Source organism: Oncorhynchus mykiss, chromosome 9 (genome assembly GCF_013265735.2).
Source record: "Oncorhynchus mykiss isolate Arlee chromosome 9, USDA_OmykA_1.1, whole genome shotgun sequence".
NCBI classification, from domain to species: domain Eukaryota; kingdom Metazoa; phylum Chordata; class Actinopteri; order Salmoniformes; family Salmonidae; genus Oncorhynchus; species Oncorhynchus mykiss.
The window spans coordinates 52987797-53001594 of NC_048573.1; the positions used below are offsets into that span (position 1 = coordinate 52987797).

The following is a 13798-nucleotide window of genomic DNA, read 5'->3' on the forward strand; positions in this document are numbered from 1 at the left end:
TGTCCATTTGGAAGACCCATTTGCGACCAAGCTTTAACTTCCTGACTGATGTCTTGAGATGTTGCTTCAATATATCCACATAATGTTCCTTCGTCATGATGCCATCTATTTTGTGAAGTGCACAGTCCCTTCTGCAGCAAAGCACCCCCACAACATGATGCTGCCACCCCCGTGCTTCACTGTTGGGATGGTGTTCTTCGGCTTGCAAGCCTCCCCCTTTTCCTCCAAACATAACAATGGTCATTATGGCCAAACAGTTCTATTTTTGTTTCATCAGACCAGAGGACATTTCTCCAAAAAGTATGATGTTTGACCCCATGTGCAGTTGCAAACCATAGTCTGGCATTTTATGGCGGTTTTGGAGCAGTGGCTTCTTCCTTCCTGAGCGGCTGTTCAGGTTATGTCGATATAGGACTCGTTTTACTGTGGATATAGATACTTTTGTTTCCTCCAGCATCTTCACAAGGTCCTTTGCTGTTGTTCTGGGATTGAATACCAAAGTACGTACATCTCTAAGATACAGAAGGTGTCTCCTTCCTGAGTGGTATGATGGCTGCGTGGTCCCATGGTGTTTATACCTGCGTACTATTGTTTGTACAGATGAACGTGGTACCTTCAGGCGTTTGGAAATTGCTCCCAAGCATGAACCAGACTTGTGGAGGTCTGCTACTTTTTTTCTGAGGTCTTGGCTGATTTCTTTTGATTTTCCCATGATGTCAAGCAAAGAGGCACTGAGTTTGAAGGTAGGCCTTGAAATACATCCACAGGTACACCACCTCCAATTGACTCAAATGATGTCAATTAGCCTATCAGAAGCTTCTGAAGCCATGACATCATTTTCTGGAAATTTCCAAGCTCTTTAAAAGCACAGTCAACTTAATGTATGTAAACTTCTGACCCACTGGAATTGTGATACAGTGAATTATAAGAGAAATAATCTGTCTGTAAACAATTGTTGGAAAAATTACTTGTCAGGCACAAAGTAGATGTCCTAACCGACTTGTCAAAACTGTAGTTTGTTAACAAGAAATTTGTGGAGTGGTTGAAAAACGAGTTTTAATGACTGCAACCTAAGTGTATGTAAACTCCTGACTTCAACTGTGTGTTTTTTTATATATATGGAATTATGCTATGCTAAGATATGCTAAAATATGCTATGCTATACTACAGTATACTAACCTGTGCCATGCTACACTATACAATGGCATGTATGGCTCATAGCATTATGTCCTAAATGCTGGTTGATTGAGTGATGCATGGCATACATTGACAAATTCCTTGATCTGTCTGCAGCACGTGGAAGTTCATGGTGTTTGTTCACGCTAAGATTGGGCAGCTGAAGGTGAAGGACCTCAGTCAGAAGCTCCAGGGCATCTCAGGCTTCATCTTCCACCTCCAGCTGTGTGAGGGCCAGCAGCTCAAACACCAGATCCTGCTCAAGGCCCACACTGAGTGAGCTAGTGCACATACCACTATCAATCACGATCATGATTTGTAATGGTAGTGATAATGTAAGAACTGACAGCCTCTACATGGGTTTTGTTTCTTCCCAGGAGTGGGAAACAAAGATGGATCACAGCCATGTTCCCCTCTGATCCATTGGAAGACATTGAGCAGGCCAGTGAGAATGATGGTGAGTATAAGCAGTCGCATGTTGCAGTGTCACTGAGTTTCTATTCTTTCATTTACTGTAACCTGGAAAATAATGCTTCATGCTTTAAAAAGTTTTAAAAATATATTTTAACAGCACTACAACTTTTTCATGAATTTCGATACATTTTGTTGTTTCTCCTCTCAGATCTTTCTCAAGTTCAGTGCATCAAGAGCTACCAGGCCCAAGAGCATGACGAGCTAACATTGGAGAAGGCTGATATTCTTCAAGCCAAGACCATTACAAGTGACGGTGAGACACTCCATTTGGCGACCTCACATTAAACACTATCATAATAAGTATAAACTTTAAAGGGCAACTTCATTAAGATAAAAACATTTTACCCTTAAAGTAGTTCATATGACTTTTCTATCATATGTCAAACCCAAAGTTTCAGTGTAAAACATATAGACCACCACAAGTGATAATGTCACTGGGTGTGTTTTCGTTTGCTGAGGTAGTTGTGTATTGTATATCCACAGGCTGGGTGGAGGGCATTCGGCTGTCAGATGGGGAGCGGGGCTGGTTCCCCAAAACCAATGTAGAGGAGATCACAAATCGCAGTGCGCGTCTCCGCAACCTCAGAGAAAACATCCGCATCAAGTGTGTCACACAGAAACTGGAGGAGGAGCTCTTTTAAGTGTCCTCTCCACCCTGCGGCTTTTAACTTACACTTGGAATGTCCAATCGTAATGGTGTAATAACTCTCAACCCCAAACATCTATAAGTCCCAGCTTTTACGCAACACCAGTTACATAATAGCTGAGCAGTTTCAGGTGATCTGGATGTGGGAGCTTTCTTTAGTCTGCAGGTGCTCATAAGATTTGGCGTATCTTGACCATAAGCAATATAGCTAAGTAGTATGGTTCTCCAGCTGCATAGCAGTAATTTCCTTTCACTCATGCTTGCTATGACTGCATATACAACTACTGTAACATCAGAAATCAAGTGTTTTTCTTTGCCCCAAGCACTTTAACTGTCATCTTAAAGAGTCCTCTCAGCATTCGAAATAAACACAATTTCAGACATACTGTACATTCAAATCATGACTAGCCTACTAATTTACTAATGGAGAAAGTCCATTTCAGCAAAACATTGAGGATTACAGAGTTTGTACATCTTCCCTGTGATTTGACATTGAGAGCTGTTTACGCGTAGACCAAAATTAAGATGGAAGCACATAATATTATTTACCAACCACTACTACAATCTACATGTAGATGTACACCATTCCATTGGCACATTATTATTATTTTTAAATATACCGTTGTTGAATTTCTGAGTTGTTAGTACTAATTTAAATGATTGCTGTTGCAGCATGTGTATTTGTTTATGCTCCTAGCTGGTTATTCTCTATGGAGAAAATGATGTAAATTTACATTCTGTAGATGTACTTACATGTTTAAATGAATATATGTCTAATTTACTATTATGACTGTAATTTATAAGGGCCAGGATCTGCCAAAAACATGCCATACCGTTATAACAAATATTAGAATTGAAAAATATAGATTACAAAAGATTAATAACACATGTGAGCTACTTGAGATCTCTGGTTGTGAGCACAATACTGTAAATGCTTTACCCCTGAAATAAATGCACATGCTTACATTTTTCAGTGATTTAAATGACTACTGACATTTTTTTCCCTCAATAATACAGTATGTAGGTGGAGCCTGAATGTTTGCCGACATGACATAAAGTTTGAGTTCCTTGTACAAAATAAGTAGGCCTACACAATTTGGGAAAGGTAGTGATGAAAAAAAAGTTTTTATTGAGTTTGTACATACAGTATCAAGAACAACCTAATAGAAAATATGGAAAAGGTCATGAACAGCACTACATTTTCTATTTTGGTTTAAACAGCGATTTGACGAAAAATATTGTAAGATCAGTGCACTAAAAATATACTCCCAATTTAGCCTATCCATTGCTATTACTAGTGAAACAGAGTTCTACAGACAGTAACCTACAGCATAAGAAATTTCACCAGAATCTCTTATTTTCATTGTACCCGACTGAATAATGTATGCATATACACTGTATACAGTACATGCTATACACAATTTCAGTGTCTATTGATGAAAAGAGGCATGAGTCTTCTATTGAGTGAGGCCATTGGCCAGTGAGTCTCAGTCTTGTGCTACTGTCATTGGTTCCCGGGACTCCTTCCTGCTCCACAGTTTTTTCAGCATGAGAGGTGGAGCCGTGTGGTTTGAGGTAGCTTGGAGGTTTTTTTCCAGCTATGTGAGAAAATAAATCAATTTTTAGGTTATTACATTTTGGAACTACTTTTGGGGACTTACTGTCACTAACTTGATTTCTTCTGTAAATTAATCTGCCATCACAACAGTTCAAGGCTAAGCTAACTCATTTTTAGCATCCTGCATCTTCACAAAATGGATATACATGTATATATGGCTCAATTGGAATCAATATATATAGGCAGAGAAGGCTAGCCACACAGTTTTTCCAACCAGTTTTATCTTTGTTCCCTCATTTCCCTTTTTAATGGGACTGTAATGGTACTGTACCTGTTGTAGCTGGAAGATCCAGTTCTGATAGTCTTCAGGACAGGTGCAGGATACCTGCAGCGGCTCCATCAGTTCACCTGCACCACACAACATACAATATAAGTACAATGCTCTTCACCACTGTCTACAGCAACACTTGATACAGTTGACTTACTGCAGATCTAGTCGCAGTTTCAATGGTTAATTTAGGGTCCTTTTGCTTCATTATGCAAAAGTGTTAAGAGCATTTTGACGTACGTTATGCCTGTTTTGTATTTTACCTGTTAACTCAAATTCCATCCTCCCAGGTAATGCAGACCTCTCCACGGCTGCGATGCTTTTCCGAGACAATTTACCCTAAAGTGTTATGACAAACAGGTTGAAGTGTCATATATTGGATCAGCTCTATAAATTACAACATCTTCTGAACTGTACATTTTAGAATGTCACACCAACATCTACTGTATAGCGGAAATTGGCAAACTAGGTAAGGTCACCAGATTCCCAATGTTTACTGTGACATTGTATCCTTGAGAACATAATTTGGCTGTACCTCATATTTCACACTGAGGCGCTCGTTATCCACAGAGAGCAGGAGGACATCTTGAGGGAAGAGTACGAGTAGCCGCTCATGAAGTCCCTGCAAGAATGTATCAATGTTGTCACAGTGTTTATTTTATCTCAAGTCCACTATTATCATTATAGTTACTGTTTTCATTAGCAATATGACTATTTGTATAATCAAGTACTATTATTAGACCTATGATCATTATTTACTATTAGTATATGTATTAACATTAGCATTATTTATATATGGTTTTTTTTACGTAGCAGATAGTTCTGAGAGAGTACTGGACTAGTGTAGGATTATTTTCTGAGTAAACTAGTATAGGATTATTTTCTAAGTAATTGTTTAATTCGTATGGCATTTATACACATTTCTAATATGTGTTGAATCTGTGTTTTAGAAGGAAACTGTGTTCGCCTAATTCTGGAAATATGTAATTCATTATTAACCTGTGAAAAGAGAAGAAGAGGCGAAGTGAGAGGGTTTAATCCGCCAAAAATCTGTCCATGAAAATAAGACCATGAAGTGAGGAATTATTGTATGGAGGTCAATAAGAGTGTCAAATTTGGTCAACAAAAAAATCATTACTAATATGCTACGTGAGGCTCATTTGCTCGAATAGAAGTTTCATAATGGTTAGGTTGTTACGAATGCACTGATGTAAGTGTATGCATTAAGACAGATTTGAGAAAAATAACTTTATATCGGAGTTGTGCCTGTTGTTTACATGGGTATCTGCCCTCTCATTGGCTAGAATGGTCCCATCTGATCTCGCCTCCTCCCGACTGCCTTCCATCTTTGAGGACATGAATTTACATTGTTAGAGTGGTCATTAGACTATCTTGTCAATATAATAGAAAATCTTTGCATGGGAACTAATGATCTGTTGTCTGATTTACCAATGCATTAATCATGTTTTAATACCTTTATTGAAACAGGAAGTGACAGAGTTATTGAGTTGTGGCAAATGGTATTCAAAGGGTTGTCACTAGTTACCACAGCCTATTCAATGGGGTCTGCCTAAATAGTTATCCATCTCCATCATTCTCCATCATCCAGTCCTTGCTGCTTACAGGAAGTCATCCATCCAGCTGTATACAGCCCCTAAAGTTACAATGGTGGCAGCAGTGATGCCATTTTTGGTGGATTTGTGTCTTTTGGTGAGTTTTAATCTCAGTACAATTTGGTTAGCTAGCTTCACCTACCCAGCTAACCACTTGCATAAAATACTGTTGAGCTCTTGAGCAGCTGTTGAGCTTTTGGGGCTTAGTGCTGAAGATATAATGGATTTCTGCAGTTTTATGGTCATTGTGCCACCATTTCTGCCACCATTTGGTCCTGTGTTGCTCAGTTGGTAAAGCATGGCACTTGCAATGCCAGGGTTGTGGGTTTGATTCCCACGGGGGACCAGTACAGAAAAAAGTATGAAAAATGTATGCACTCACTACTGTAAGTAGCTCTGGATAAGAGTGTCTGCTAAAATACAATATTCCACATATGTTTGACTTTTTCATTCCTGGACAACGTGCCTTATTGTGACATATTTCAATCGTTTAGCATTTCTAAAATTCCGGCTAGCATGACAACTATTAAGCTATCAAGACCCCTTGAAATGGACTTCAGAGCAGTGGTGAGTACAGAAGTTACAGCGTGGGTTGTGTTAGATACCTGTCTCTGTGTATTGAAGATGTGGACCATGGATATGTATCCTGGCTGGCCCATGTGCTGGATGGGGGCCCCTTCCCAGTGCCTTATTGGGGCTTGCAGTAAATACTTTTTCAGTTCCTCTTTCTTCCAGCTCTCATCGCAGGGTACCTACAGTAAATTACAACAGAAATGTAGCTTCATATTTGGAGAGTTTCGCCAGTGATAATTCTTTTTTACAAATGTCCTTTCATGATGATGTATTTAGCTCATTAGATGTTCAATTTGTGATCAAGCAAAGTAAACCTCACAATTGTTAAGACAGTTTTAGATTTAACAATGACACATATGTTTAAGATCTATAATTTACTGCATAAGGGGATGGTTCTTCTAGGGGGTGTTCTGATTGAATACCTTACCAGGTAAGACAGCGCACAGCTGGAGGGGCTTAACGGTTGGCTAATGGATTTGTATCTCCTCTCCTCCATGTGGTGTATCCATTTGTTCAGCTCGGCTGCACTGGCACAGGTGAAGACTTTGGAGTCCACCATTGGACCTAATAGTGGGAGGGAGATGCTTGCCATGTTCAATACAGTAATTAAACCCTTTTCTGATGGCTTGCTTCACACCTATGACCATAGCACAGCTGTGACAAACCACAATAAATCAAATAGCCTTGTGTATTAATTGCTTTATTGAACTGTGAAGCTTTTTGATCCATTATGATAATAGGACTCACCACTGATCTGGAATATGTGTTGCTTGTTGGAGTCCAGTGAGGTGGCTTGGAAAGACAGTCCAGAGAGAGGCAGGATGCCCTGAGAAAGAAGAAGCAATACACTGACTAGCCTTAGGGGAATGACATGTACATTCAAGTTAAATGTTCAACATGCATCTATGTCATTACAGTATTTCCCCATTTGTAAAGCAACCAACCTCGTAGATAAAGTTTTGACGAAAGGGATCCAGATATAGAATCAATAAGTGGAAGGAGAACAGCACCAGATAGTGTTCACTTGTCTCCTATAGGAACATAAACAAAGAAAACATGAACAGAACATCAGTACAGAAGTCCTAGAGTCGGGAAAGTGGGTGCTGGACAGTGAGTACTGGACAGTGAGTGCTGGTCAGTGAGTGCTGATTGACATCTACAGCATATATGAACATGGTGTAGAGAGATGTTACCTGTGTGTAGCTGTTGTGGAGAGACACACGGGAGGAGTGCACTATCTCTCCATACATGTGTGCAGGCTGGCCCTCCCAATCACGGATGGGCTGGTTGTATATGCTGTGGTATAGCTCCTCTCTGCTCCTGCCCCATAGCACAATCTACGGGAATATAATAGAATACTTTAGGTGTCATGAAAAAATAAGATGTAGTGAAGGAGTTTACATTAGTATACATCAGTATTATTGTATCATTAATATGGGGCGGGGTGGCAGGGTAGCCTAGTGGTTAGAGCGGTGGACTAGCAACCGCAAGGTTGCAAGTTCAAACCCCTGAGCTGACAAGGTACAAATCTGTCGTTCTGCCCCTGAACAGGCAGTTAACCCGTTGTCATTGAAATTAAGAATTTGTTCTTAACTGACTTGCCTAGTTAAATAAAGGTATAAAAATGTGATATAACAACTTTGACATAAAATGATATATTGACACCATGCATTTACACTCGCTTGCACTCAAATTATGCGGTCCACTGGGGGGTTTACCGTGTGATAAGTGCATGGCAGAACTTTTTCCAATTTATATCTTAGTGTCATTTTCATACAGACACTCCCTTTCTCTGTTTGTCTCTCCCTCTCTCCTTCTCCACTGACCTCCTGATCGAGGTGTCTCACTGAAGGGTAGCGAGAGGTTGGACCGTCTTTTCCATTCCTCACAGAGAGCTGAATTCTGCTCTCTCCTAGAGTCCATATCCTGAAACAATAATATATACTGTATCAGCAGTCAACCCCAAATCTCATTTTACCATATCCCATTAAACCATGTTACATTTACCCCACACTCTACTGTAGCATCTCACAAACCTAACTAGTCTACAAACACATATGCAATTCCCCTGAACTGAGTGTGGTGACAGCAAATGTAGAAGAAGGATTTTTTAAATATATTTTTTTACTGTAGACCAATTTGCCCACCCCACTTACAGCCTGAGCCCTCTCCACCCGACCAGTGTCCATTCATAAGCAGATTAAAGTGGGGTGCACACAAGGAGCAGACACCCACCATCTGATCACCTCACACAAAGACCTGTTGCCCTCATTGGACCATTTATCTGGTAGTGATATAGTAGTCACACACCCCTAAACCATTCCCTAGGTATGGTAACAGTTCTGTTACATCTGTGTTTGTGTGTGTACGAACAAGCATCCTTGCGTGTGTGCATAGTATATGTTGCTGGTGGCTGATCCCTCGTCTTCTCTCAGTTTGGACACATGCTGTCTGTGAGCTGCTATTTTGATTAGCTCCTTGTTTTAATCCCCCATTCCTTTAATGAGGGGATTTAGAGGCCTGGTCAGTGTTAGACCAGGCTGGACAAAAGAGAGATGAGCGGTAGTATTGTCTGCTAATTAGCGAGACAATATCCCTCCCTCCTGTGCTTCTGCATGTGAATTGTTTGCTCTTTGGGGTTTTAGGCTGGGTATCTCTGTATAGCACTTTGTGACAACTTCTGAAAATACATTTTGATACATTTGATTGATTTCACCGGCCGTTCATGTCGCATCAATATGTTCATGTCTAAACAGAGTCCAAACTAGCGTTCTGCCTCTGTGTGTGCTTTTGTGTGAATGAAAACGACACAGATATATTCATTGTTCCATAATATATGCCCTCAAATGTTATTTTTTCTTACTCATGGAACTGAAGTGCTCAGAGAAAGAGGTCTTCCAATTTCATTGTCCATTTCCTAGTAAAACCATGATCAGCATCGCTTCGCTGTAAAAACTAAAGCAATGTAAGATTGTGGTATTAGCCTTAGGCTATATAGTTATTCTGATTGACTGGTGCTGGCAACTACAAAAACTCTGCAGAAACACAGACGAAGAGACTTGAATATAAACCCGGACTGTTTACCACAGTGATCTCTCTTCCATAATTTGAAACTTGTTTGTTTGAAAAGGATAGTGGAAGCCACAGTGATTGAAGCACTATTTTTTCCACCCATCACCCAAAGGTTTGCCACTTCCTCTCAATGCCTCGTCTTATGACCTTTAATCAGCCAAAACCCCAAAATAGGTACTATTTAATAGTATTCATTCAAACTTTCCTCCAAAGCTAAGGGGCTCAGTATTTTCAACAGAGATATCAGATCATTTTCTTGTTAGTCTTAGATGCTGTCGTGTCATAAATATATATAAAAAATCTCCACAGTCATGTTTCCGAATCAACTTAAAATGGGATTGTGAGGTTGTGAAAAGCCGAATGGCTATCAAACTTAAACAGACCGCTCTCGTGAGGGATTGATATAGTTCATGGTCCTCTGTTATACATCAAACTATCAACAAACAAAGACTCACCCTGAGTTGTCAATCTCCAGAAGCTCGATCTCGTCAGGGCCCACCTCGTCAATCCCAGAATGCGCTCCTCTCTGAGTCACACTACAGCATCCCATGACCAGGTAGCCCTCTCCTCTCCTCTTGCAGCCTAGTCCAGTCCAGACAGACAGAGAACTCTTTCCTTCACCCTCAGGCCCTAGTCCTCACACTAACTATACTGTACCATTTGCCTACATCTGCACCCATCCCCACAGCTTCTGCACCGCACTAAGACCAGACAGGGGGATATGTAGAGAGAGGGAGGGGGGATGGAGAGGAAAAGAGGACACGCCTGTCGCTTAACTTCTTAGTTCCCCCTTTTTCCTAAAACACAATATCACTATCCCTGATATTCCAAGAAAAAGGTGCCAAAGTTCCCGAGATGAGTTTAGTCAAGAAGCGAAAAACTGTGAGCAGCGTAACAGTGCACTCTTTCTTCCTTCCTGTCAGTTTGCACTCAGACCACCCAGAGAGCCACGCAACTTCCTCAGTGGTCTTTTCACTTTGACGGTGTCACAAAGAAAACTTAACTTCTTCTGAAGCCTGTCAGCCCCCCTTTTAGAATTCTGCAGATTAAGCAATTGAGAAACAAGAGACACTGTTGACTGTTGTTGAAAGAATCCTCCTGTTTACATGAGAGACAAAGCAGTCATAAAAACAAGCCACAGCTTCAACACGGTTGTGTGTGTATTGTGCTGCAGTTGTTATTGTTGTTACAGATTAGAACAGTGTTGAGTAGGTGTGCTAGGACCAGTTGTCATTCTGATCGTGCAATTGTATTGTTGAAGCCACCTCAAAATGCAAAACGTCAAAGACAGAATCATCTGTTTTGGTCAGAGGATAAACATACTTTATTATTTTCATACATGATCTAGGGATTTTCTGTAATGAAAAGCTAAGCGGGATTCCTTTCATGGCGAGGTTCCATATGGCTGCCAACTAACCAGAATGAGTGTCTCAGTGTGAATATATCACAGCGCCGTGTGCTCTTTCTCATATTTCTCTTCCTTGGCTGAGCTCTGTGTGTCTTCACCTGGCTCCTGGCCCCCCTCTCCTCCCTGCCCCCCTTCCTTCTCCTGTTTGTCTGTCCACACGGGGCAGCTGGTGCCGGCTGGGCCAGGTGGAACTGGATGGGCCTTACGGAGTAGCAGAAGGGTTGGGCCTGGTCGGGGCGGGCGTGGGTTTTGGGGTGGGATGGGTTCTGGGGGTGCCTGCTGGGCCTGTGGGTTGGTTGGGAGCAGCCTGCAGGGATGGATCATTAAGTGTAGTGACAGGGACAGGAGGGTCGGCGGCGGTTGAATGGTATCAGTGCCAGTGAGGGATTCAGATACAGCCATCATGACTGTAGGAGAAACTATGTTTCTACAATTACCTCCCCAGACACTGATGCTACAGACTCGGCCTTCTGAGTCCTGCTGGTGGTGGAGAGCTTTTGGGTGGAGGCACTATTTGAGCGCTGGGCTCGGAAGTGTACTGCCGTCTTGCTCCTGCGGCTGAGAGCAGGGACAGGAGCAGTCTCCTCATTATACAGTTGCACAAAGTTCCTTTTACTGACCAGTGGCAGCAGCTTCAGCCAACAGTGACACTTGCTGAAGATCTCCAGAGTCAGACATGCAGGAGATAAGGCATAAGGCAGTAAGGCCTGAATAACCAACAGCTGGGTGGTAGCTACAGTATTACACATTAGTCTATTTTCAACGCTCCAACAGAAAAACAGAGAACAGCCACACATGGGCAAACTAACACATTAAAGGGGAAATGGGACACATCAACAAATCATCTCACTATCATGATTTACGAAGGCAAAGTTCCGAAATGAGTTTATTTCTGAGATCAGCTGTATTTGAGGAGAAATTATTTAGGTCATACAATCCAACAGAACTGGTTAAGGTAGTGTGTGCTCACCTGAAGTGTCCTCAACAGTACTGGGAATCACTTCCTCTAGGACCTTGCAGTTGGTGCGGTGGACTGGGTTACAGTTAATCTTCAACAGCCAAACCTAGATTAGGACAGACCCAGACACAGCAAGTACTTCAGCTGCTAATTTCACCAATCGCTCACTAATACGTTGAAACCTACACACACACTGTATATTAAAAACCAATTAGCCTTAAAGTTCTCGTCAATCATGAAGTCACCCAATCAGGTCAAAATACCTAGTACCCAGCACCCATTCCCTAGGCAGACCCTTGTCAACCCTGAGCTTGTCATTGATGTAAGTGTTAAATCAGTCCATGAACCAGTCGGTCTCCTCCTTCAGCACACTGTACAGAGGGTTTTTCTTCTGCTTTTACTGTGGGGAAACAGCAAGGGGATCAGGATACACATGAATGGGCCAGAGAGAGAGTTGTTGAAAGTGGACTGGTACCATTATTTTATGACCTGGTTTCTGGTCTATTTTCATGCACTATTCTATGGCGATGCATCTGTTGACAACCTGATTCTGAAATAGTGAATGTCAGATTATATTACTAAACTTGCAGGTCAGGGGATGCAAAATAATTTTGCAAGCCGAGCAAGAGAAGCATCTTTTTTCTACTCATCTTATTGGTCAAATGGGAAGAGGGGTTGTGGGGGTTGGGGTCATAAAGGTCACAGGAAGTGCAGGTAACCATGGCGAAAGAACAGGTGTGTGGGTGTGGCGCAGGCAATGAGGAAATAGAAGCACACGTCAAACTTTCTCGCCTTCAGGAGCAGAGTGTTCTGGACATACCTGAGGAAACATTAGTTATTATACATTATAATCCACTTGGCTGATCTAGGATCAAGCCAGTCCATATAATCTTATTCATTTTTATCTATAAGCTAAACTGATCCTAGACCAGCACATATACAGGCCCAAAGCATTGTATCTACAGTACATCTCTTTTATTAACAGATCTTGTATTCCCTCTGTTGGTAAGAAATGGAATAACATATCCAATTCTGGTTGACACTGGCAGTTTGCAAATTCATGGAGAATTTTCAAACACTTTTCTAAATTTGGTTTATACAAGCTGCGTGGCTGCCGCGGAGTACTACAGTATAACCACATTGAATTAAACACGAATTTACGAATGTATATGATCCATAGAGAATGATAGAGACCTAGTGGCCATTGAGGACATCACCGATGAGGGCATCCACCACTTCAATGTAGTCAACTGGGTGGGACTTCCAACTTCATTGACTGATCCCTCCTGGTGACCTTGTTGGAGTCATGTCCAACCGAGTCATCAGGAGGGATCAGCCAATCGTGAAGAAGAAAATTGACTACTTCAAATTGGAGATTGCCAGAATGGCGCTGCCCATGCTTTCACAGACGCAATAATGGCTCAGCCACAAAGATGTCCTCTATCTATCTCTATGATATGATCATATCATCCGCAATTCCATATGGCAGACAAAGTACTGAATGTCCTAATAGAGCAGTGTTCACAGCCCTAGTGTTCACCCACCGCTGCACGATGCATGCCTGGGGCAGGCGAAAACGCAGCTTCCTGTTGCAATGACTCTCTGCGATGTTCTGCAGATTGAGTCTAAAGGCTGAGATATCAACCTGGTTCTTCAGGAGGAAGATGCCCGCCCCTGCTGAAGGCCCATGGGTTTACAGATCCACACACTCATCTCCTCATCACACATACCTAGTAGCAACGCTATGGTCTTTTTAGAATATCTCGTGTAATCTTGGATTTAAAAAATGATGAGCAAGAGCAGTGTGTGGGTTTCTTTTTTCTTTGACATTGTCGCATTATTCCCACGTGCCTGCAACAAGATAAGTAAGATGTGTGAGTGCGTTTTTGAATATCTTATAAGAATATCTCAATAGTAACCATTGTAGTTACAGTTGAAGTCAGAAGTTTACATACAGTTAGGTTGGAGTCATTAACTCGTTTTTCAACCACT

At 41.6% G+C, this 13798-nt stretch overlaps 2 protein-coding genes and 1 non-coding gene across 5 annotated transcripts in view; 2 read left to right on the forward strand and 1 right to left on the reverse strand.

The window, feature by feature from the left end:
* LOC110532377 (rho guanine nucleotide exchange factor 19) overlaps positions 1 to 2405 on the forward strand; it is a 33162-nt gene extending 30757 nt beyond the window's left edge. For both annotated transcript variants that reach the window (XM_021616228.2, XM_021616229.2), the window contains 4 exons: positions 1294 to 1452; positions 1554 to 1633; positions 1799 to 1903; positions 2134 to 2405. In XM_021616228.2, the coding sequence (XP_021471903.2) occupies positions 1294 to 1452; positions 1554 to 1633; positions 1799 to 1903; positions 2134 to 2291 (502 nt within the window). In that variant the 3' untranslated portion in view covers positions 2292 to 2405. The remainder of the gene's footprint in view (positions 1 to 1293; positions 1453 to 1553; positions 1634 to 1798; positions 1904 to 2133) is intronic.
* Positions 2406 to 3397: 992 nt separating this feature from the next.
* On the reverse strand, positions 3398 to 13053 carry LOC110532378 (probable pleckstrin homology domain-containing family N member 1). 2 transcript variants are annotated; one of them, XM_036988312.1, is made up of 13 exons: positions 12070 to 13053; positions 11819 to 11912; positions 9896 to 10141; positions 8195 to 8294; positions 7562 to 7705; positions 7313 to 7399; positions 7116 to 7194; positions 6796 to 6932; positions 6401 to 6547; positions 4718 to 4804; positions 4446 to 4521; positions 4186 to 4262; positions 3398 to 3894 (listed from the first exon to the last, which is right to left on the reverse strand). In XM_036988312.1, exons 3-13 carry the CDS (start codon positions 9988 to 9990, stop codon positions 3784 to 3786), a joined length of 1140 nt encoding a protein of 379 aa, XP_036844207.1. In that variant the 5' UTR covers positions 9991 to 10141; positions 11819 to 11912; positions 12070 to 13053; the 3' UTR covers positions 3398 to 3783. The 2 variants fall into 2 exon arrangements, with proteins under 2 accessions (XP_036844207.1, XP_021471905.2); XM_021616230.2 differs by lacking the exons at positions 11819 to 11912; positions 12070 to 13053 and having other exon boundaries at positions 9896 to 10398.
* On the forward strand, positions 6067 to 6142 carry trnaa-ugc. The gene has a single exon. It is a non-coding gene; the product is annotated as a tRNA-Ala (tRNA).
* Positions 13054 to 13798: the final 745 nt, after the last annotated feature.